General features: G+C 43.6%; 1 protein-coding gene across 1 annotated transcript in view; it reads left to right on the top strand.

Annotated features, from left to right (window-relative positions):
* The window catches only part of ankfn1b (ankyrin repeat and fibronectin type III domain containing 1b), a 135,193-nt gene that overhangs the window by 15,788 nt on the left and 95,768 nt on the right, over window positions 1–23,637 (top strand). The window contains exon 3 of the mRNA XM_033610692.2: window positions 801–1,039. Coding sequence (XP_033466583.1) covers window positions 801–1,039 — 239 coding nt within the window. The remainder of the gene's footprint in view (window positions 1–800; window positions 1,040–23,637) is intronic.

The following is a 23,637-nucleotide window of genomic DNA, read 5'->3' as shown; positions in this document are numbered from 1 at the left end:
CAAGGTTTCGATATCTCAGCTTTTTTATTGATAAAATGGTTTATACATTTACATTCCACTGGGCTTAGTTTAAATCTTTATTAGCATCACATGTGACCATGCTTCAGTATTCATGGTCTAAAAAAAAGCCTTTAACGTGGCTTTTTTCACTGGAAATTACTTGTATGTACAAGTATGTAAGTTGTATGTAGTTGCTTACCCAGCATGCATCAGGTAAGTAACTGAAAGACCAGTAAGTGTTTTTCACAAGTACTATTAGCCAGGCATCGGACGCTGACAGGGTGTCTGACGAACATCAAATGCAGAGTGATGGTAGTCGGCTGTGATTAGTGCAGCAGCGCTCCGTTTTGACAGCTCACATCCATCTCTGTTGTGCGACTGTGAAAGCCCAGCCATCATGTCAGTCTGCAGAAAAACACGCCACCGTTGCTGCAAATTTGTTCCTTCCTCTTCATTTTACATGAGCCATCATTTCTGTCTAGCGTATGGAATCATAATCAAGTTGTTAAGGAGGCAGGCTGAGAATAATGTTTGGGTTTAAAATATTCCACCTCAAAAGGAAGCTTGATTAGATTCAGGAAATATTTTATGAAAGCAATCAGGGGATGACATTCCACAATTTGCGGAGTAAGTTTGCAGTGATTACGCTGTAGCAATAATTATTCATTATCTGTCCAATCTGTCTCACATATCTCAAACCTTTCTTTTCCCTTTTTATTTCTTCTTCTCTTGTTTCCTTCCTTATTCTCTCCTAATGTCATCATTTGTTCTTTTTGTTCCTCTCATCTAACCTCCTGCAGGGGAGCTGTGGCGTTTGGAGGATGACATGGAGGGCGAAGATGAGCCTGAGCATGGTGGGTGCACCGAGGCCCGCCCTCGCTCCCAGTCACCGTTCTCCCACTTCCGGGCGCGAGCTGCCTACCTCCGCAAGAGTGTCTCAGCAGATGACCACCTGGACATAGGCTCTGACTACAGCTCCGGGACTGTGGTCGAGAGCAAGCCAAGCCGTGCAGGCAAGGGCAAGCTGAAGAGAAAGTTTGTAAGTTTGATCCTTCATTTCCTTTGTCTTTTCCCACTAAAAAGACTGGCTAAAAAAAAATCACACTTCTCATAGCCAAACAAGTGAATTCCCCTCGACACATGCTCACACATACACCAGTGCAGGCACATGTTCACAGACATGCAGTGAAACAATGCCACCTTTGGTTTTTGCTTCGACAGACGACTGAAGGTGATCCCTTAGAGGTTGCTACAGTACATGTCATCATTTAGTACAACATGGCTTAAGGTTTTTTTACTTGCTAGGAGAATGTGTCATCATGCAGACATTCACAGCAGCTCTCAAGTGAAGACAGCATGACTCTCTGTCCCTCTGTACTTCACAAGTCTTCACATGTCTTTTCACATGTCCTTTTATCTTTAAGACAACAATTTGTATTGTGCTACGTCCAAATAATATTAGTAAAATCCCTTGAATATTACTCCAATTATACATTTTCAAAAATGAGTGAGCACTTCTCCTTTTCCAAGATAATCCATCCACCTGACAGGTGTGGTATAACCAGATGCTGAACAGCATGATTACTACACAGGTGTACCTTGGGACAGTCACTAAAAGGCCACTCTAAAATGTCCGGTTTATCACACTACACAATGTCACAGATGACATGTTTTGACAGGTTTGAGTGGGCGTACCATTGCAATGCTGACTGCAGTAATGTCCATCAGAGCTGTTGCCCGTGAACTAAATGTTCATTTCACTACCTAAGCGTGTTCATTGTCGTTTCAATGAGTTTGAATTTTTCGGATCATCATGTTTACCTGTTTGTCAGCAGGATTAAGGAAAAATTACATATGACTAAACATGAAACTTAGTGCAAGGGTGTATCACAGGCCCAGGAGGAATCATTACATTTTGGCGCAGATTCAAATCATGCAGCAGATACATAAATAATTAATAATTGTTTTATTGTCTTTACTTTGTGATCAAGGGCATTTGGCCTCGGCAAAGATCTGTGCTGTCTGAGTGCCCTTCCACTTTTAATATGTATTTCACTAGATCTTTCGGTGGCAGTGATGCCAGACATGGGCAACAGGCTCGGTGAAAATGCATTAAAGATTCAAGACCTCTGTATTGTCCCCTGGTCACAGGATCAGGAAACTGGAGACCTCATTACCAGCCTGAACTTTGTAATTGACTCTTCGGTGTCACAGGTGCAACAGGACACCAGCATAGGCAGGGGAGGGTCTGGTGGGAGAAGTTTTCTATATTATAGTGCTGGATGTGGATGCAGTGAGATATTGCACTAATGCGGGAATAGTTTTTGAGATGTAATTGAAAGAATTCACATGTCAGAAGTCAAAAGGACTTTTAATTTTCCATCCCGTTGACACCTTTGGTGGGCTGAGTTGGACTTGGAGCACTTTGTGCGTCAGACCTGGAGATCTATCGCTGGACTGAAAGGAAAGACGAGAAGCACAAACTTTTGTCACACGTCAACATCTTAACTTGAACAGTCAAGAGCACTGTTGGAGCAATGGGGACAGCACTGGACCTGATGACCTGCCGTGTGTGTTTTAGGGTGAGATGTCACACAATCCTGTCTTCTTATAGCACACAGCATTCGAGACAGTGTTATTCCTGTGCTCCGATATCACAGTATAGCATCATATCCAACTGTTCTCACTTTTACACCGCATGATACCTTTGACGGGTGCTTTTATTCAGCGTCCCTCTTCGCGCAGCTCCACAGGGACTGCAATTTTGCCAGTGAGACAGAAAACAGACAGAAACAAAAACACATTAACAGATCATCAGAAAGACAGGTTATGTAAGGCAGCGGTGTCCTGCTTTCTTCCCCTTAACTGCACCCTATATTCTTTCAGTGTATCTCCACCTATAGGAGACAAGTGTCATTTTTTTATCTTGGGTGAAAGACAGGTTTTTTTTTCCCACAGCAGGGATGGTTTTTATGTCTTCATTTATGCTGCCTGTCTCAGACTGCCAGCTTCTTTTTCTTTTTTTACCTCTCTCTGTACAAAAGCAGCCACACTGGCGTGTTGGTTGCGGATGCGAGGAGAATACATTCAGAGGGGCTCATTGTCGCTCATCACTCAAACCCTCTTCGGGGCACCACTTGCTTCGCGAAAATTACGGTGACAAAAGCGACTGCAGCTCAGCCCGCTGGCTGCGGTGTTAAGGCATGGAGGCGTTTGACTCTGGAGTGCAGGGACACATCAGAGCAGCAGTGCCTTGATATCAGAGCCTTGTTTGTGAGGCTGTGCATTATAGTTCAAGATGTTTATGTATCATAACAGCATCATCCTCAGTAGCTGTTCCTCTTATATCTCCCGCATTGAAGGTCACACCTTTCCTGCTATGAAATTACTAGCATTTGTAGGACGTGGAACTTCTGTATCTAGAGAAAATGACACTCTGCTTTCTCCTGGTTACTCCTACATAGACAAAAATCTCTCTGGGATTGGATTGTGGTTGTTTTGTGTCACCTTCTCTGTGTGTGTGTATGCAGTGTGTGTCATATAACATATCCGACTTAATTATCAGGTACATCTGCGAGCACCGTTTCCTGCCGGAGTTTGTTACCTGATAACGTCACTCGAGTCACACCTCATTCCTCACACAGCTCCACAGTATTGGTTTGACACTGGCACTGATCTGAAGTCACCGTCATGCTCCTGGAAGCATCTTGAGATGATGACAAATTATACCTGAAGGTGGTTGTCACCTCGTCACACATCTCAAGGAGCCTTTTTTGACGTGATACGCCTGAAATGTAAGCTTAAAATACATCTGCGGTTTATTCATTCTCATCAACCATGAATTAATCTCTTGACGTAATAATCATTCTGGATTCAGTTTGTACGAGTTTGCAAGTGTCAATAACTAAGTGGAAATCTGTTTACCTTTATAAATATGTAAGTGTGTGAGAGGTTTATTTATGTATGAGTGTGTCTGTGTGTGCAAACGCAGCTGGGGCTGAGTAACCACATAATCAAAGTACAGACCGTATCATTCCTGTTGATTGAACGGCTGTAACTACATAATGCTTTGTTCGTGCTGATTTGCAGCACTTCAGTCTGACACACTCTCTGTTTGCATGATGACTCACAAAGTTTCTCTGTTAAATGAAACAAGGGGAGTCAATGTTCCTTCTTCCTTTTTTTTTTCATAAACCGGGAAAAGCAAATGGTTGTTCGTTACACCCTCCTGATTCACCAGAAACCGACGGGAAACTCACAAGATGAATTTCAAACAGATCATGTACATAGATATGTACTCACACACACAAGCGGGCTCTTTTGTACAGTACTGGCAGGAAACTCAGTGGTAACCGGTTTGTAGAATGAGGTGAATGACATTCAGCATGTTGCTTTGGTCCAAAAAGCTCTGGGTCGTCTGGATTGCTTTAAGAGAGATGTCGCTGTTCCCTGTGGTTAAGTCTCTGCTGTCAGGAAACAGGCACAGGGTGTGCTCGCACCTAATCATTCATAAGCATGCACATCACACACACGAAAGACAGCCGGAGAACATCTTACGTAAATACACAGATATCAGATATTGAGACAATTAGAAGTGATAGAGAACTGTCAGTTCTTACCACCTGATCTATTTGCAAATCAGCAGCCTGTCTCACAGGAAGCATTCACCTGAGGTAGGGACTGCAGGGAGCTATTCAAAGATTTCCATGAGTTGCAATGAGGCTTCTGCAAAGCAATTGCTTCCACCCAGCCTGACCATCTGCTCACAAAGTACCTTTGATGATTCTTAAATCCAAGAATACAGACTCTATTGTGTCCCCGTAAAAGAAAGATCTTCCTTACTTGTGTTAGGAATTAGAAGGCATCTTTACAGTTTTGAAACGGGCTCTGCGCTTGACAGCAGTTAAGTTGTTTATTTCCCATCTGTTTCGACCAGTTTTTGTGTTGCAGACTAACCCTCCTTTTGGACGCGATGTGTTGTTTTTGCAGTGAATCATGTGGCTTTCCATTTGTTGTTTTCGGCTAAGTCACCATCTGATGCATAGTCAGATGGCATGTGATACCTCAAACGATGGAGTCAGACATAATAGGCGCATGAAGCATGGAGTTATTATTGTCTGTTTCCATGCTAAGCTGAAGTAACGTAGCTAACTTGAGTGACTAAAAGGGATATGATAGATCTGGTTTGGTTCACCAAGCTCCTGCAAAATTGGTTCTCTGTCAGCTGCTGCCATCCATTTATATTGGTTTTGCTCTATTAGGATGCTGGGCTGATGGCGGATAGCCAGCATTAGTGAGCTTGTCAGGGGGAAGTGGAGAGTTTTATATGGGAGTGTAAGTTACACCAGAACCATACTGACCTACACTGGCTGTATGAGCCAGGGACAATCAAAAATACATATTGTTCAGTTACCTGTAGTGCTATTTATTAATCTAGATTGTGTTGGAGATATCAGCCGTAGAGATGCCTTCTCTCCAATATAATGAAACTAGATGGCACTCGGCTTGTGGTGTCAGAGCAGCAAAAAATACATTTGAAAAACTCAATAGCAATGTCTCTTTCCAGAAATCATGACCCTCTTACTCAAGGTAAAAATACAGAACTTGTTGTGAGCAGTTTGATGAAGGAACTATTTTCTTTCTACTGAACTACACCCACCAACCATATCATGAAGAAGAAAGTGTGCATCTACTTATGGATGAGAGGCTTGTACTCGTAACCGCATGAGATGGAAACATTCATGGTGTCCCCCTCGGCTTTTTGTGTGGTGATATGATTGGCAGGTGTAGTTCGGCAGAAAGAGAATGGTTCCTACATGAAACCGCTCACAACAAGGTGTGTTAGCATCCGGATCATGATTTCTGGAAAGAGCCCCTCAAGCCAAGTAGGGCTGCAACTAATGATTATTTTCATTGTCGACTAGTCTGTCGATTATTTCTTCGATTAGTCGACTAATCATTTTATCGAAAAATGTGTCAGAATGTTGAAAAATGTTGGTCTGTCTCTCCCAAACCCCAAAATTATGTCATCTAAGGTATTGTTTCGTACTCACGTCAAAGGGTTTTAGTTCACCGTCATGGGAGAGTATGTAAAGCTGCCAATATTTGAACGTAAGAAGCTGCAATAAGAGTATTTTGGGGTACTATTATAGTACTTCTCTATGAAAAATGACTCAAACCGATTAGTCGACTACTATAATAGTCACCGATTATTTTAATAGTCGATTAGTCATCGATTAGTCGACTAATCGTTGCAGCCCTAAAACCAAGTGCTATCTAGTTTTGTTATATTTGAGAAAAGGGCAGACAGGCACACTCTGCAACTCAAACCAAAACGATCCAGACTGATAAATGGCACTACTAGTATTTTTGGTTTTGGGGTGAATGGCCCCTTTAACAGCAGCTTTGCTTGTGCTTGAACAAAAGGTGAAGAGCATATTTTGAGTTTGAAATGAGATGAAATTACGGGACATGTATGCCACCCTAAGTGCTTTTTTTTAGCAATACCATGAATACTCAACTCTGAGGAATATTCTTATAGAGAGTAGTGTTTGTCTTTGTTGGTGCTGTCACGCTGTCGGGTAACAGCAGGGAAGTGCAGTGGAGGGCCTCAGTGTGCACAGCCACTTAATTCTCTGATTACAGTCATTAAAAGGTGAAGTGGTTGTTGGTAGCGACACACCAGTATAATACCAGTTAAGGGTCCAGGGTGGGGTGATCATCAAAATATTGTTTTTGTACAGTGTGTGCCTCTTGGGCACCAACAAGTACACTTGGACACATCAACTGAAAGGACAGGGATGACAGATGTTGAATGGTACACTGGCAGCAGTTGGAGAGCTCCACCGTTCCCTCGAGCTGCCCAACTTCCAGCGGCCTCAATCAAAACAGGATGCCTCAAGGCCTTTGCAGCATTAGCACAGTAATTACTGGGGTAATTAGCCTGATGATGTGGCCCACGTGGAGTCAGGGGAGGGCATGGCGATGGGAACTCCTCCAAGCTGTTTTCCTTCCAGTGATATCATCCTCACTGTCTTTATCTGTGCTTTCCCCTCTTTCTTTAATTCTATTTTTTTCTGTGTTTGCCCCATTCACCAACTCTCTCTTTCCATTAAGATAATGAGAAGTGGAACAACAACTGCTTTGGCATTGAATAGTCCTGTGGTCACTTTGCTAATCACTCCTAATTAGCTTGATGAACTCAACTGACTCCATAATACATTTGCCAAGGTACTTAAGAAAAGTTTCACTACTCTAAATATGTATATGTCCCTGCTGATTTGCCATAGTACTAGCAGCTACAACAAATCTTACTTACATGGATACCCTGTCTATTAAGAGATTAGAGTTTTGCTCATATTTAAGTGTTTGTAGCCACATTTCTAGACGTGTGGACGGCCAATCTGTGGACTTTTTCATTTACATTAAGCTTATTTTTATTCCTGCAACTCACAAATAAGCTTAACTGAAATCCCAAATTGCCATCGTGAAGAATCAACCCGCTGTAAGGACTGCGAGGAGGACTGAAAACAATGTGCTCTGTCAGTGCTGATAAAGTGGCCTGGTGAAAAAGCAGTTACTCTCCTTCCATCACATCTGCTCCTGGTATCACGACTCTGCCACTGTGGCACTTTTCGATCTCAACGCCTGCCTTTTAAATTCCACCTTTGGGCGCTTTTTGTCTGCTGTATGATATCTGTAATCTCCAGGAGGGGTTTTTGTGCTTTGTGTTTCAGTTTATTTTTTGGTGTACCTATTCTCTCCCAGTAAACCTCATGTAGCACACTGTGGGTCCGTATCATCTTGCTGCAGTACACACAGCCATATGTTTAAGGGTTAGGGATGTGCACTATTAGTTGACTAGTAGATTTAATGCTAAACCATAGCTAGTTGGCACCAGAAATACTGTCTGTTAAACTTAACAACTTTATCAACTTTAACTATATTTTTGGGGGCTTTTTGCCCTTATTTGATATTTGATAGAACAGATATAGTGTAAAGGGGGAGAATGACATGCAGCTAAGGGCCGTGGGTTGGAATTGAACCTGCAGCCACTGCGGTAAGGATACAGCCTTTGTACATGGGGTGCCTGCTTTACCAGGTGAACTAATGTGCACCCTGAAAACTATTATTATTTTATTCATGTACCTGTTTGAATGTCATTTTAATACAGACTCTTTGGACTGATTTATTTTTAATCAAAGGACAGGCTGTTTGCTCTGTGATTGGTTTCACCCTGTGAAAATTGAGTTGTAATCAAACACCTTTCCTAAAGAATATTGTTTTAAGTAAATGGTATGTCTTAACTTTTATTTAGTGAGTTGTCATGTTTTGTAGGAGAATATGACATTTTCATAATGCTCGACGCAAGTTGCCACACATTTCAGCAGCTTTTATATACAATTTGGATATTAAAAAATGTGATTAATGATTTTGAATAATGATAATGATAATAATAATTCTGCATTTTATTTATAGGTGCCTTTCAAAGCACTCAAGGACACCTTACAAGACACAATTAAAAAGCAGCAATGTATCCATAGATCATAAAATTCAAACAATTTTGTAATATACAATAAAAGTTAATAAGATGACTAGACAGAAACTGTAATTATAAATGTTAAGTATAAAATCATCAGCATAAAATCATCATCAGTGCAGGTCACCATATATGTGTGTCTCCCTTGAATCAGACTGAATATGCCAGCTTGAAAAGGAGCGTTTCTAGACGCGATTTAAAAGCGGAAAGGGAGTTAATATTGCGAATGTCATAGAGAGTGAATGTAGCTTTTATAATATACGCAACACTTAATCACACAATATTTAACTTTATTGATTAAATTGTGCTCAATTTTCACTATTTTCTGAGTGTTTTTTTACTTTAAGACTGGTCGACTAGTCTAAGTTTAAACTTCCATTTAAAAGTCACAGAAAATAGTTGTTAGGAACATCCCAAGTCAAGGTAAATGTCTTCTCTGGTTAATAAGATAACAGATTTTATATCCTCATTGACAAACTAACTAACATAACTTTCGAGACTTTTTAAAAGCCCTGCAAACTCACACAGATTTGCTCTCATTCTAGCTGATTCGTCATTTGCTCAGGGTGAATAAAATACATGTTCTAATATTAAATTAAGAAAGGTGTAAGACTCAGGAGTCAGGAGGTGCACACACTCACACAGTTCCCAGAGTAGGTCTAATCAGCCAAAAATACCAAGGTGTACCAAGCACATGTAGGTGCCTTCACACACACACACACACACACACACACACACACACACACAGAGTCATATCAGTGTAGTGGCTCACTTACCAGTCCAGCCTACAATCTGTCACCTGGGTCTTCATTATATATTCTGCATACAGAGTCCAAACCCCTGGTTAATATTCATTCATTCACTCATGTATGCTTCATGCTCCTCAGCTGGATGCCTCTGTCAGCTTTGTTCATCCCTGTACCGGCCACATGGTGGCAGCATAATGCCATGCAATATCAGTCCCGCCTTACAATCCCTCACCTCGCTGATCTCAGTGCTGTGTCTTGTGAGTGTGTGAATGTGTGTGTGTGGCTGAACTGTTACCTGGGTGGTGCTTGAGGTTTTCTCTCCGGTGACTCATTCATCCTGAGATGACTAACACACAGACACCGCAGTGGACAGTCATAACTGCCATCGGAGCCAAGGTTTGGGCTGCCGACGGCCTGCTAACATTATCTATGGAGACTTTTATTGGAATGCACAGCAGCAGGCGAAAAACAGGAGAGAGAAGCCAGACCCTTGGCTGCTTTGTCGAAATAAAACAGTGGTGTTTTTGTTTGCTCAGCATTCCTATGCCGAACACCGGTCTGACAATCAGGGCTGTGAACTGGTGGCTCAGCAGGCTGAGACCCATAAAGTAATGAAGTCACAGTTTTTAGTCTGGTTCATGAGCTTTCCTGCATCTCTCTTCTTTTTCTTCTGCATCACCCCTACTGTATTACAGACGGGAAAAATGATTATTGCGAGTAAACAAACAAAGACGAATGGGGTTTGGTGGAGTGTCTCTTGATATAAACTGATTTTCAGCACATCATTTTTCATTAACTGCATCAGTGGCTAAAATCAATTTAGGACACCAAAGCCAGTGGTGAAAGTTAGTTGTAGTTCAGAACCAAAGTTAGGTTCAGAAAAATGCACAGCTCTAATGGTCTGGCTTGGAAAGGCGCATTTATGGTTAGGCTGGTTTACGGTTGGCTTTTTTTTCTCTACACACTCATATGCACTTACTCGAATACCCATACACACAACTCACATCATCACACATAATTCATCACCATTTTCAGCCATCGTCTCCCTCTCTGTGCAGTGTACTATTTTCCATCCTGTCCTGTTATTTCGCCCTGTGTTTCTAAAAGGTTGTTGCTCTGGTTTAATGGACGAGAGTTTGATCCAAAGGAGGAGAACCACATTCTGGTTATTTAACTTAAAAAAAAAAAAACAGGGAGAAAAATACCACTGGTTTGAATGTGCTTGTTCAGTGAGACCTCTCTTTGACACATGTGCACGCACACACGCTCACCCAAAACAGACCAAGAATGGCATGGGAATGTTTTCTGCAGCCACTTTGGTTGCCGCTGGTAACCAGTGAAATGGTGTTCATTAACTATGTAGATTCAGAATTGCTCCTCTCCTGATCTGTCTCTTTCTAGCTCTCCATCACTCGCCCCCCCCCCCGCCTTTCTTTCTCCACTCTGCGTCTTTTCTCCCGCAGTTGGGGCTGGGGTTTGGGTTTTTTACTGACATGGGAGCTCTTGCAGAGGATTACTGTGGAGTCAGTTGTACGCTAATGATGATGTATAATAATCTCTGCTCTCTCTCCTCCGCTCTCCACGTTGACTGTTTCAACTGAGAAATCAGACTTCTTAACCACAGGACATATTTGGGGCAGTGGAATTACACGCTGTGCTTGCTCGATTTGTATTCTCTTGTTGTATTTACCCTGGCTTCACCCTCTTACAGCGTGCACAGGCTTGACCGCTCTCCTCTGCATAGAGAAATGCACCAACCTACTTGGCCATCCAGGATGTGCCCTAGTCTTTCCGTGATCGTCATTCTCCAGCAGCGCTACGATTTCCGTGACAACTTGGCACAGCGAGACCCAGACATTGGGTGACAAACTTGATGATGTGCAACACCATGCCTCAGGCTTTTACCCTTAACGACCAACAACCCCAGCTGACTCTCCGGTTGTCTTCAGGTGATGATGACCTGGATGGAAGGAGTCTCTCACCTCACCACTTCCCCTGTGTTATATCATTCTCTCCTTTAATGTGTCATGCAGGGTGTGAGGTGGCAGAGGCTGACTGAGCAGTTGGAGCCTCCAGTGGTGCTCAAAGCTCTCTTATGATACCTATTTTAAACCATAGAGGAGCTTTTCCCCCTTGAAATTCCCATTAGCTGTCTTAAAATTCAGGGAAAGGTTTTCCTCGCTGTATGACATCATCCTCCTCCAAGACTTTAATGCTCATACTGTGTAAATTATTAAAACCCAAGACATCAAGAGCTTGACATTTCAATATTTTCTAAAGTTCTGATTCAACGGGGCTCATGCTCTTCCATCCAGAGCCACCGGAGGAATCGCACCGTTTGTCTCTTTTGTGTGCTCGAGCAAACTATATGGAACACGCAGTCTCTCCGCAGCTGTTGGTCTGTTATGGTGATGGGGCTCTTGGCAAGCCCTTTTCCAAACAGAGGCTCACACACTGGCTATGCGAAGGCATTTCACATGCCTGTGAGCTCGCAGACTTTAGATCCCTGGAGCCATTTGAGCACACTCCACCCATCTTTGGAGGTCGTGTTCAGTAAAGCATCGGTAGATGATGATACAGTGATACAGTACCTGTTTGGGCCTTTGACCTGTTGCTGTGCTGCTAATATTTCTGGGATTGTTCTATATTTTGTAGTTCCTGGTGGTCAGGTGTGGTAGTGTAGCGTCCATCCCAATACAGAGGAGATCTACCCTTCGTTACGCGTCATTCTCCAGGCCCCTGAACAAATCGACGATGCTCTGCAGCCCATTGAAAAGGGCACAGAATTGATATTGGTCAAGCCTAAAGGGCTCATTGGAGAGCTTTGTCTGTCTTCACGGAAATACTGTCAGGCTGCAATATGTAACCTTCATACTTGAATACTCCTGTCTGTTAGATTTGTCTAAATCTCTGTCTTGTATCGTATTATCGCTGTCTCTTTCACCGCTCCTCTCTCTTATTCGGCGATATTCTTAAAGGTCAGCCATTTGTCCGAACATGGTTGCTTGCATTTTGTCTCTTTACCTCTTCCCCCTCTTCTCAAAATGTTTATTCGCTTGAGTACCCACTATTTTTGACGGGGGCAAATCCATCTCTCCTTTACATACTCCTCCCTGCATGTCTGGTCTTCCTTCCTTTACATCTCTCCTCTCACTTCTGTCACACCTCTCTGCTCCTGCCCCTCTCTCGCCATCTGCCTTTCCATCCTCCCTCTCCAATCTCCCACCTCTATCTCTTCCCCCCCCCCCCCCCCCCCCCCCTTCCTCCCCTCCACTGACCTGCCCTTAATTGGTCTGCTTCAGTTGCACCTACAGGATCCAACCAGCTGTCAAACAGATCCCTGCCTGTTGAGGTTAACCTTAAGTGGGCCTGAGTCGGGGCCAGAGCCCGGGGTTTTGAGTGGTTCTCAGGGTCTAGGGCCTCGGGCACAAAAGGAGGGCCAAAAGCATTTCTTTGAGAGCACCAAATCTCCTGTCTCCTCTTCTCCCTTTCCCCGGGCCTCCCTTCCTCCATCCCTACCTCCCTCCATCCCTCCTTCTCTCTCCCTCTACCCCCTCCAGACTCTCTGTCTGCGCTGACACCGCCTTTAATAAGGGGGAGCGGGGTGCACTGTTTATTTGTGTGGTGCGAGGTTAAAAACTTCCCCCTTAATTGACATTCCGGTAACACTTTCCAATAATGGGGCGAGCAATTTCCTTGAAATTGATGTGTGTCCACCGCAAGGAAAAACACTGCTTCTAGCTTTCACTGACCCATGGATGATCTACACTTGCGCCACGTCTTTGTTTGTGTGTGTGCGTGTGTGTGTCAGCGTGAGAAATTGCATGAATGGTCTTTCGTTGGCGGTCGCAATCGTGTTTGTGTGTGTGTAACAAGGCAAGCATGCATCATACTCATACTGCGTCTCCGCTGCTAATATGTGTGTCAGTGTGTTCATTCATATGAGTGTGTGCATGTTTTTGCTGTGTTTTGATTTACACTGAGTGCGTGCATACATTTGTGTCGCAGTATGTGTAGTTGTGCTTGCTACGCGCGTGTTTACGTGTCTGTAATTATCTTGTTTTCAGAGCTTTTGTTAGCCTAGTTATTGCTTGCGTGCCCTATATTTCTGTACCCGGTGAGGTGGACATAAATAAACAATTCAAATATTTTCATTTTCATTTAACCCACACGCCAATGAGTGACAGTCGCACCACGTCAAAACGCTAAAACAAATCCACAGTAGAAAGCCTATTTTGCCCTCTTGCTCAGTCAATGTCTGTCTGTGAGAAACTATGCAAACACAAACATCTCCCTCTGCTGCAGACTGCATCCTTGGCCTAAACGGTGACCACTGGATAGGACTTGTGGTGTAATGACGGTTGATGTTAAACGTGTGTGTGTGCATGTGTGTGTGTGTGTGTGTGTGTGTGAGGGGGAGAGTGAGAGAGAGATGGGGAGAGAGCGTAAGAGACAGCGTGTGTCAATAAGTAGATGAGTAAGTGTGATAAATGTGTAAGTATGAATGTGTGTGTGTGTGTGTGTGTGTGTGTCAGTGTGCGAGCGTGTGTCTGTGTGTGGCTGCAGGCAGACGCTGGCTGGTTCCTGGCCTTGTCATTCTGTCTCCCACACGCTCTCTGATGTGGTTTGAGGCTGCGGCTTTCACTATGGAGGGGGATAGCCACCGCACACACTCACACTGTTCTCACATCTCTGTGGAAACACACATTGCGCGCTGGTATGCAGTCACATTCTCAGAAATGCAGACGCACATGCTGAAGCGACGCGCACACACGCACACACGAACGCACAGCTCAACCCCTGAAGGATGTAACAACACAACAGCGGCTTGCCAAAGTGTCTGAATGGACGCCGGAGCGCGCTCGTAGACTAACACACACACAGCGCTAGACGCCATCCGTGGTGCTGGTGGGCTCCCACAATAAGCGGTTAGTTAAATAATATCAAAGACAGATGTTGGCTCTGGTCCCATCATACTTTGTGTGTGTGTGTGTGTTTATGGTGTGTGTGTGTGTGTGTGTGTGTGATTGAGAAAGGGAGTACTGATATGCAGATCCTTGGGAACACATGTTTCCTTGGAAATTATTACATGTGTGTAGATAATTGTCACTCATTTGTAGCATTAAAGAATGTATGGAAAATACAAATAACTCTTAAGTCTAACTATAAATAGCTAACTATAAATATTTCTGGGGAAAAAAAATCCCTGTTCTTATTTTTTATGACACTCTGTCATCACACTATATTGTTCTTATTTTTTTTTTAACAGTGTCTGCATTGTGAGAAATAAGAATACAGGAAGAAGCGATGCAGCAGGAAATAAGATAAAGAAATGCTTATTTACAAGGCTCCCTACATCAATAAATAGATGATTGTACAAGTTGTAAATCATCAGTTATACACACAGTAAACAAATGATCAGTTTATTGAATAATTACTAAGAACTATCTCTTGATATATTATTTTAATGATTTTTTTTAATGCCGTGAAAACAAGCAGACACATTTATTTATCGCTGCTGAAGTTTGGGTGAACACCTTACATTTATTACCTTCCGTGATATAGTACATCATGAGGAGAGCTCAGCTGGCAAAATGACAGGGCATCTGACACACACACACACACACACACACACATGCACGCACGCATGCACGCACACAAATATAAAGTAAATCCATGCACACACACTGTAGAAAAACCACTGTCTCTCTTGTACTTGTATACACAAACCAAAGAGGTTCTCTCTCTCACACACTCCACGCACACACACACACACACACACACACACATACACACCCACACTGACAGTGAGCCTCAGCAGATACTCTGTGTTACTGACCCCTCCTGGTAACACAGTGAATTGGATATTTTGGCACGACACATGTATGTTTACACTGATCTCTGATCATGTCCCCCAATGACAGAGTTCACATCTACTTATCAGTGAAATATGCTCTGCATCATGGGAAGGGACAGGGAGTGGAGGGGGAGGAGACAGTGCCTCCCTCACTTCTGCTCATCATCCATTCATCCATCAATTGATTAACCACCTGACTGTTGTTTTCTCTTTCCACCTGTCCAATAATCGGGCTTTACACTCACTCAAGTCCTCTGTGTGTCTGTGTCCTGTATCATTGCACAGGTTTGCATATGTGTTTGAGTTTGTGCTTACATGTCCATAATCATCAGCTTTCTTTTCTGTAATGACATGTTGATTAGAGACTGCCGGTGTTGTGAGGTGGTTTGCAAACTGTAACACTTTCTAAGGTGGCTTAGCTTTGTCAGGTCTGGTCTGTTTAAGGTGGACTTAAATCATTTACTGGAACTTGTGTTTATTGAGGGCGACAGTCATGTTGTCATTATATTAATATTAGGGCTGTGGCAGTGGTGGAATCTGTCCTGCTGTGATTAAAGGTGGCTCAACAGTGCCACAGGTGGTATTACAGCCATTTTTGGTTGTTTTTGTGAATGACTTCATTTATCCTGATTTTAGAGCTTTGTAAATAAGCTTTATCGTTCGGCTGTTTAGGTATGTTGTTGCATTTTAAATGACAGAGATGACACAGTTTTAAGAGAGATGAAATACTTATTGATTGTTAAATGCATAACACAGAGAGGCAATGAAACGCAACAAGGGATGCAGTGTTTTTTCAGCTGGGACGCATCCGGTTGCTTTGATACCAAATACTCTTATCGGCACATGGTAGAGTAGCTTCTTTCTCTGGATGAAGGCTGAAGCTCGTGGGGAGAGAGGACAAACCTACTGATCTGTGTGGGTTCAGTACTAATTTTCCTCCCTTCTTGTTGTTTAGCAATGTGACAGTTGTTATTTCTAGTATTCGTAGGGCTGCTCAATTATGGAAAAAATCCTAATCACGATTATTTTGGTCAAAATTGAAATCACGATTATACAAACGATTATGCGGTGCACGTGATCTCTATCTCTACATGGTCGCGCGTTTACAATTCTCCTCTGCGCATGGTGGAGTTCGGCCCCGATGTGCGCTCGCACACACACATACACACACACACACACACACACACACACACACACACAGACCAACCTCTCTCGCTCTCCCTCTGCCATTTTCCGCACACTGTTTTTGAAATCTTCCGCGATCACCGGCCCGTCACATTATCCGTAGTCCACCTACTTGACTGGCTTGTGGAGTGAATAGAGGAGAGGATGGGAGGGGCGGTATTGCGCATGTGCGGCTTCTGTAGTAGAGAAAATAACATCTCCAGGCATCCGTGACCAAAAATCGTTGACTCTCGATTTCATTAATTTTGAAATCGTTTGACCTCAAAATCGTAATCACCATCACCAGACGATTAATTGCACAGCCTTAGGTATTTGTTCCAACAGATGTGCAAGGCTCAGCACAGAATAGATGCTCAGTGCCTCTTCACACTGCTGTCGTTGGTAGTGTAGTGTAAATATGCGGCACTCCCATAAAAAAAAACAAATCATAGTGGGTTGTGGCATCCCCTGCAGTTGACCTGTCATTAGTGGGTTGCAATACTGTAGTTATCGCAACAGCTCCAATTGTTATGAGACTAGATATCATCTTAGATTTTGGATATCATAGTAGTGTAAGTGTTATCGTTTGCTGGTTTTAAAGGCTGCATTACAGTAAAGTGATGTAATTTTCCGACCACACCAGACTGTTGTAGGTGTTTTAATATTTGCCATCACCCACTTAGTCATTATATCCACATTAGTGATGATGTTTTAGCAGAAATCTCATTGTGTAGTTTGTGAAAGCACTAATTATCAACCCTACAATATTGTGCTATTTAATTTCCCAGCCCTAACATCTGTGTCATTATCTCATCTATAGCTTCTCACCATTTCCAACTACTGCCAATCTACTGATTTTGAAACAAAATGCTAAGTTACTTCCTAAATGATGAACTAGCTTGTTTATCACGGCATTCTTCAGCTCACCCGTCACCTCACCGCTATAAAGTGATTCTTGCTCATCAATAACAGCTGGTGCCAACCCCAAAGCCGTGTGTATCTCTCAGAGGGCTCTTGAGGGGCCCTGTCGTCCCTCATTTTTTCTGCCAGCCTGTCTCTTTAAGGTGGTGTTTGTTTATGCCGAAGCTCAGCTCAGTGAGACCTGTGCAGGCTCAGTGCTGGGCTCCTTTCATAGGGGCTCCATTTTGTTCTTAATAAAATGGCACTCAGTGGCCGGGGGACTGGCAGGCACCCAGCTCCCTGGGAAACCAAAGAATGCCGGCCTTCATTTAGCGACAAACAGCTACTGCCTGAGGAGGCTAGTTCTCCACTCTGCTCCTCAATACTACTGCTGCTGAGGCCTGTGTGTGTGCATGTGTGTGTGTGTGTGTGTGTCACTGTGGAATGGGGCCACGGTTGAAGGAGTCAGGTATGGCGGCTCCTTACATAGCTTTTCTCTTGTTGACGTTTGCTCGCACCATTCTGTCTTTTCAGCTCGCTGTCTCTCCGTCCGCGTCCCCGTCTTGGCTGCCCACTCGAAAACATGCAGCACCACTTCTCCTCGTCCCCTGCCTCTCTCTCTCTCTCGCCCTCGCTCTCTCCATCACTCGGAGTGAATGGTGGGAACAGAGCAGCCATTAAGATGCATATTTAGAAGGACTTAACCCCCCTCCTCCTTCTCCTCCCATCTCCCATACACTCTCATAACACACACATACAAATACTGTAAGTCACTAAGAGTGCCTGTCACCAGGGACACATGCATCATTACACACACTCACACACACACACATACACACTGAGGCAAACTTGTTGGAAAGCTCCTTGTTATTGGCTGTCCAAGCTCCGGCAGGAATTTTCTCTATCCCCCCATCCACTTCACCTCTTCCTTTCTCCTTTCTTCATTTTCATTTTCTCAACTTGTATTTGTGTTGACAGCACAAGGGAAGGATTTGATCACATGACAGTTTCAGTGGCAAGGTTTAAACACCACACCATATCCTGGCATTGACCAGAAGAGATAAAGTGAGAGGTGACAACGAAATGTGTGTCCCACGGACTGGGAAAGTTTTAGGGATCTGATAACGGGGCTACCCGAGCCCTATTATTGACAAGACGAGGGGAAGTGGATACCAGCAAAAAAATCTATTTGCTGCCAAAACAGTAATGATACGCTGAGCGAATGATGTGGAGAAAATCTGTGGGATAGCAGATAAGAAATCGAGGACGTGAGAAAGGAGAGTGATAGGTGCATTTGACAGATCTTGGGTGGATGAGATGAAAACAAATGTATTCCCTCATTAATTCCCTGTATAGACAGTCAGGAGAGGTGAAAATATGCAAACAGACTGACACATAAAGTGTGGAACATTAATGAGAGTGAGGTGGGGGTGATAGACACATGTGAACCCAAAGAGCAAAAGCAAATTGACAGCAGGGAACAGAGGATGGGGGGAAGAAGAGGAGACAAGGACAGAGGAGCTACGAGGGAGGAGACGAGTGGAGAGCTCTGTTTTGTCTGTCGTCTCCTCCTAATGCGACACATATGAGAGGCCTCGGAAACAATGAGTCACCCCAGAATGGGACTGTCGCCACTATCGGGCCCGAGCAGGGCTCTCTGTGCAAGACGATTATGTCGGCGCTTTTCATTTCAGCCTCTGACATGTCCCCTGCGATAGGGAGAATTCTCACTGTTTTCGCTCCCTCCGCTGCCACATCATGGCTCTGGTTCAGCGAGCACAACTGTGAGGCAGAATGAGGTGATGCGGGGTTGTTGAATGTGTATTTTTCTTGCCTGGTCACACAAGAAAAATTCACACACAGGTATATAAATCTCCGCAAAGCACATGTATATCTACACAAACACACTGATCTCTATAATCATTGGGTAAGCTGCATTGTTCTTTGGCGTCGCCATAGCAGAGATGCGCCAGCTGTGAGATCATCTCATGGGATACAGAGTGTGTGTGTGTGTGTGTGTGTGTGTGTGTGGCTGAAGGTGTGGAGAGGTGGAGTGCCCTGCAGTGACAGCCACTGATGTATAGATGGGCAGGTGGGAGTTGGACAAAGAGGGAGGATGCTTGTAAACCCACTGTATGGAGTTGTCTGTTCTCTCCTCCTCCAGCTGCTGCACTCTTTCATTATACAGCATTGCAAAACAAAGCCTCTCACTCGCCATTATTGTCCCACTCACACACACACACACATACATACCAACACACACAGTCAATCCCTGTCAAGTTTTCACTCCTTTCCCCCCCAGTTTTGGAGTGTTTTTGTGCTTCAGACCGTCTGACTGACTGACTGACTGACTGACTGATTGACAGTGAAAGCCCTGTTTATTGCTTTTTTTTAGTTTAAAACTGACACACATTGTTCCAGCACCGTAAAATAATCACTTACTGTTAACCCTGTGCGCCTTCGTGTTAGCCGCAGCAGGCCGTCACCGCGGTGATTGATTGGCAGGCCTAGCTGCTTGTACAGCCGCTTATGTGGGGAGGTAAAGCAATCAAGAGCAAGTTGCAGAGCGCTGGTGGTGGCCTTTTTTTTCCGAGGGGCCAATTAGAGGGGAGATTTCCCAACAGATTGCTGTAGCTCCATCTGTGTCTGGGGCTGTGCTTTGGTTTGATCCCGTGAAATTAGCTTGAAACAATAGGGCCGAGCCATCCACTCCGTCTCTATCTGCAATCTGTCAGTTCTCTTTGTCCCTTGACTTCTTTTCCTATCCATTCCTTTCTGTCTCTGCTGTGTGCTGCCTCTTCACCTTCACTTGTCCCTTTTTCATTTCTCCGCCACCTTTCTGTCTTTCTCTATTTCCTATTCATACTCTCTAATCTCTCCTGTCCGCTCCCTCTCTCCCTCCAGACACACAACCCTTCTTGGATGCTCTAAAGTTCTGTGGATGGAGATGAGTGGAGTGGAAACAACTATTTTTATTGAGGGTTATCGGGCCAAAGCCATTATGGATTGTAAAGCCCACTTCTGTAGGCAGTGATTATGTTGCAAGCAGTACCTTAAGAGGACTGGTGTACTGGGCACATTTCAAACAATAACAATTTCTCAACTTTTGCACCACCATTTAACTTTTTCCATATTAAACAACCAGCCACCTTTAACCGACTGGAATTTCCTTTCTTTCTTTTTATTTTATTTAATGGAAAATACTCTGTGGGGTTGCTAGGCAATAGCTCATTCAGTCCGCAGACAACGCGCGGGTCAAGAGGCCAGATGGATGAGTGGAGTAAACAAGAAAAAAGACAACAGGGAGAGGAGGAGGTGAGAGCAAGGAGAGGTTAGGATGAAAAAAAAAATGCCAGGCTAAGAGAGAGAAGAGCACCGAGGGATGAGGGAGGATATGGAGAGGATGAAGTGAAGAGGAAAGAGGGATTTGGGTTGTGAAATGAAAGATGGGGTAGGATGAATCAGGGTGGTCCGTGTGAGCGAGCATGTGAGACCCAGAGAATAAGACACTGTAAAACAATTTTGAGGTGTTGTCAAACTTAAGATACTTTTCTAGGGGAAACAGTGTGATCTCTCTACAGTTTGCACCTCTTGGAGAATACTCACAAGTTCTTCACTCAGTGGAAAATATTTGGAAAACAGTTTAAGCCCTTTACATCTCGTGATGATTGACTTGGTGGTAAACCATTGAGTACAGCCTTGGACAAAACAAACAACGAACATATTTTTAGCTCGAATGTTTGTTGGTGGCATCTGTGGGCAGTAACATACAGAGAAGATTTAAGAGAATGACATGACAGTGATGGTAATTTGTAGCACTGTAGAAAAGGCAATCATGAAACTTTATAGGATTGTTGTTCAGTCCCAAAACACCCTTTGCTCTTATTACTTAGCCCTTACCCCTCTGTTTTGTGCGTTCACCGCTGGAGGTAAGATGTCCCAATTTTTGCTAGGATAGAGAGGTAGGGTGAAGTGTAAAGGCCAAAGCACACTAGTGGCGAACAGCGTGCATCAAAAAATACGGCCTGTTATTTTCTATGTACAACCCGACACCGGCAGCAGCTAGACACATGTCGGCGCTTCTAGACGCGCTGCCCCGCAGCGCTTTAGGCCGCTATTCTATTTCCAGTCTTGGTGCCCCCAGAATAAATGCATTTCCCCCCATCTCACTCTTTGCTATTTACATACCTGCTCCTGTATCAGCTCTTTTTCTCTGCTCCTATGGCAGCTCGACTCCTCTCCTCACCACTGATGTATAAAGACAACTCTGTTGCTGTTGCTGTCTTGAGTGTGTGACAAAGAATGGATGAAGAAAGACTTGTTGTTGAGGTCAAGACATATTCCTAGCTAAATGACCCACAATCCAGACATTATGAAGACCATGGCCAAAAAAAAAAAAGTCTCTGTTCAGTTTAAAGCTAGACTGCTGCATATTTGCTCAAAGATTGTGGGTCAAGTGCTTGACTCAAGTTTCTGAACTGCATATGCTAAAAGAAGGTTGTTTCTGGCAGGTAATATTGCGTCCCTCTTACACGTTATTTGAAGAATATCAGCTTTTGCCATAAAGGAGAAGATTTAGAATCCCAAAGGCTCGACTGAACAGGTCGAGGAACTCTTTTGTGCCTAGACTCTCAACCTGTTAAATCCAAGTATGGCTTCTAAGTAACCTGGGTTGAACACCGAATGTAATAGGTAATGAGTAATATGTTGCACTGTGTCTACTTTTCGTAATGTCTGTTATGAGTTGTAGTGTTTTTTGTATCATTTCATTGGTTAATATTTGCTTTGTATTTTGGTATTTATGTGTATTCATGTGGAACAGTTGACATCCCCGGATGCCAGACAATTTTCAGATTTTTTTTTTCCTGACAATTAGGCAAAATCAGATCCAATTAAAATCCAAATCAAATTTCAATGTATTATGGTCCTTTTCTTTATAATAAGCATAACAAAAATAACCGCTAGTAGTATGCTGATGTGCTAGCTAGCTAACCTACATTGTCATTGCTGTTTTGTGCATGGCAGTCCTGCATTTTGATCTAATTCTATGTTGCATTTGTTTACGAAAACACCATTTATAACTACTGGTGATGTATTAGGATCTTGAAGGGGGATATTTTTAACAGCTACCCCCTGTAACTCTGTTCCAAGGCCCAAGGAGGCACTTGAAAACGAAGGGTAGAGGTAATAAAAGAAATGGGATTGGGCCAATATCTCTGTTGTATCCTGTATTTTCCACTACATAATCAAGTGAAATATCATGTAAAAGGAAATAAAATCCATCCTTTGGTGTTAAAGTTCACCCCTCTGTGTGTTATTGCCTGAAACAAGAGGTGTTTTTTTGGAGTTGCGTGCTGAAAAGGTTGAGAAACACTCATCTAGATGATGGATTGGCTGGCAAACTCTTTTCCCCCTGATGACTTTGTGAGATGTTGAATTCCTCCGGTTTATTGCAGATTTCAGTGCGGATGCCAAGCCTTTAAAGCTGCACTAATGACCTAACACACACATATACATGCATGCTGGACACTTGCGTAACAACACACACACCTGTATTTACTTATGTGCGCGCGCACTTTCTCTTTTCTCTAAACGCACACCCACACATGTCCTCATTATATTTTCTTCACACCAGTGCGTGAGCTACCAACTCAGATGCACTTCCCCATCAAAGGCGTCCCAACATATAAACACACTAAACCCACACACATTCTCTCCCTCTCCTCAGTTTTCCCCTTATCTTTTTTTTTTGCCAGCGGCTTTTATAGAAGATCAGACTAACAGCAGATACCTGCATCCATTAGGGCTTTCCAGTCACTCAACAGCAGTATTGTGATACAGGAGAGCAGGCAAGGGGACACGCTTGTTGCTCAGTGGCAGCCTGAGGGAGCACTGCGTCCGTCTTGACAGATATCTCTCCTCTAATGTCCCCCAAGAGAGGCCTACCTGCCCCCTTGGTGACTGATGCACAGAGGGAGACAAGAGGGACATTGGGGGGGAATCTCCTGAAAGATTGTTCCATAAATTCAAGACGTACTTTGTAAGTGTAGCCTTCTGTCTTTTTCTGTGTGTGCTCGTGTGTGTGTATCCATGACTTGCAAGTGAAGTCACACTTTTGTGGATGCCACACTCAGTTTGGTGACTAAAAAACAGCCATGGTTGTTTTATTGTCCCCTTATGATTGGATGATAGAGGGAATGAAATGAAAAGTTATGTCAGGGATTCCCGCAGAGTTTTTATAGTAGAGGCATCATGCCTTTCCTGAAATAAAGAGCAGCCCCCGCTAACATCAGAAGAAATTATTGGGTTTCTATTAGATGTAATATTGGGTTTATTAAGCTTCTGGAAAAGAGACCAATGGCACCACATCACACAGCAAAGGCCACATGAGGCCACGCACAAGTCTGAAGAGTTCTTGTTTCAGTTTA

Source organism: Epinephelus lanceolatus, chromosome 21 (genome assembly GCF_041903045.1).
Source record: "Epinephelus lanceolatus isolate andai-2023 chromosome 21, ASM4190304v1, whole genome shotgun sequence".
NCBI classification, from domain to species: domain Eukaryota; kingdom Metazoa; phylum Chordata; class Actinopteri; order Perciformes; family Serranidae; genus Epinephelus; species Epinephelus lanceolatus.
Note: the sequence above shows the minus strand (reverse complement) of the source record. Positions and strands in the feature narration are given on the sequence as shown.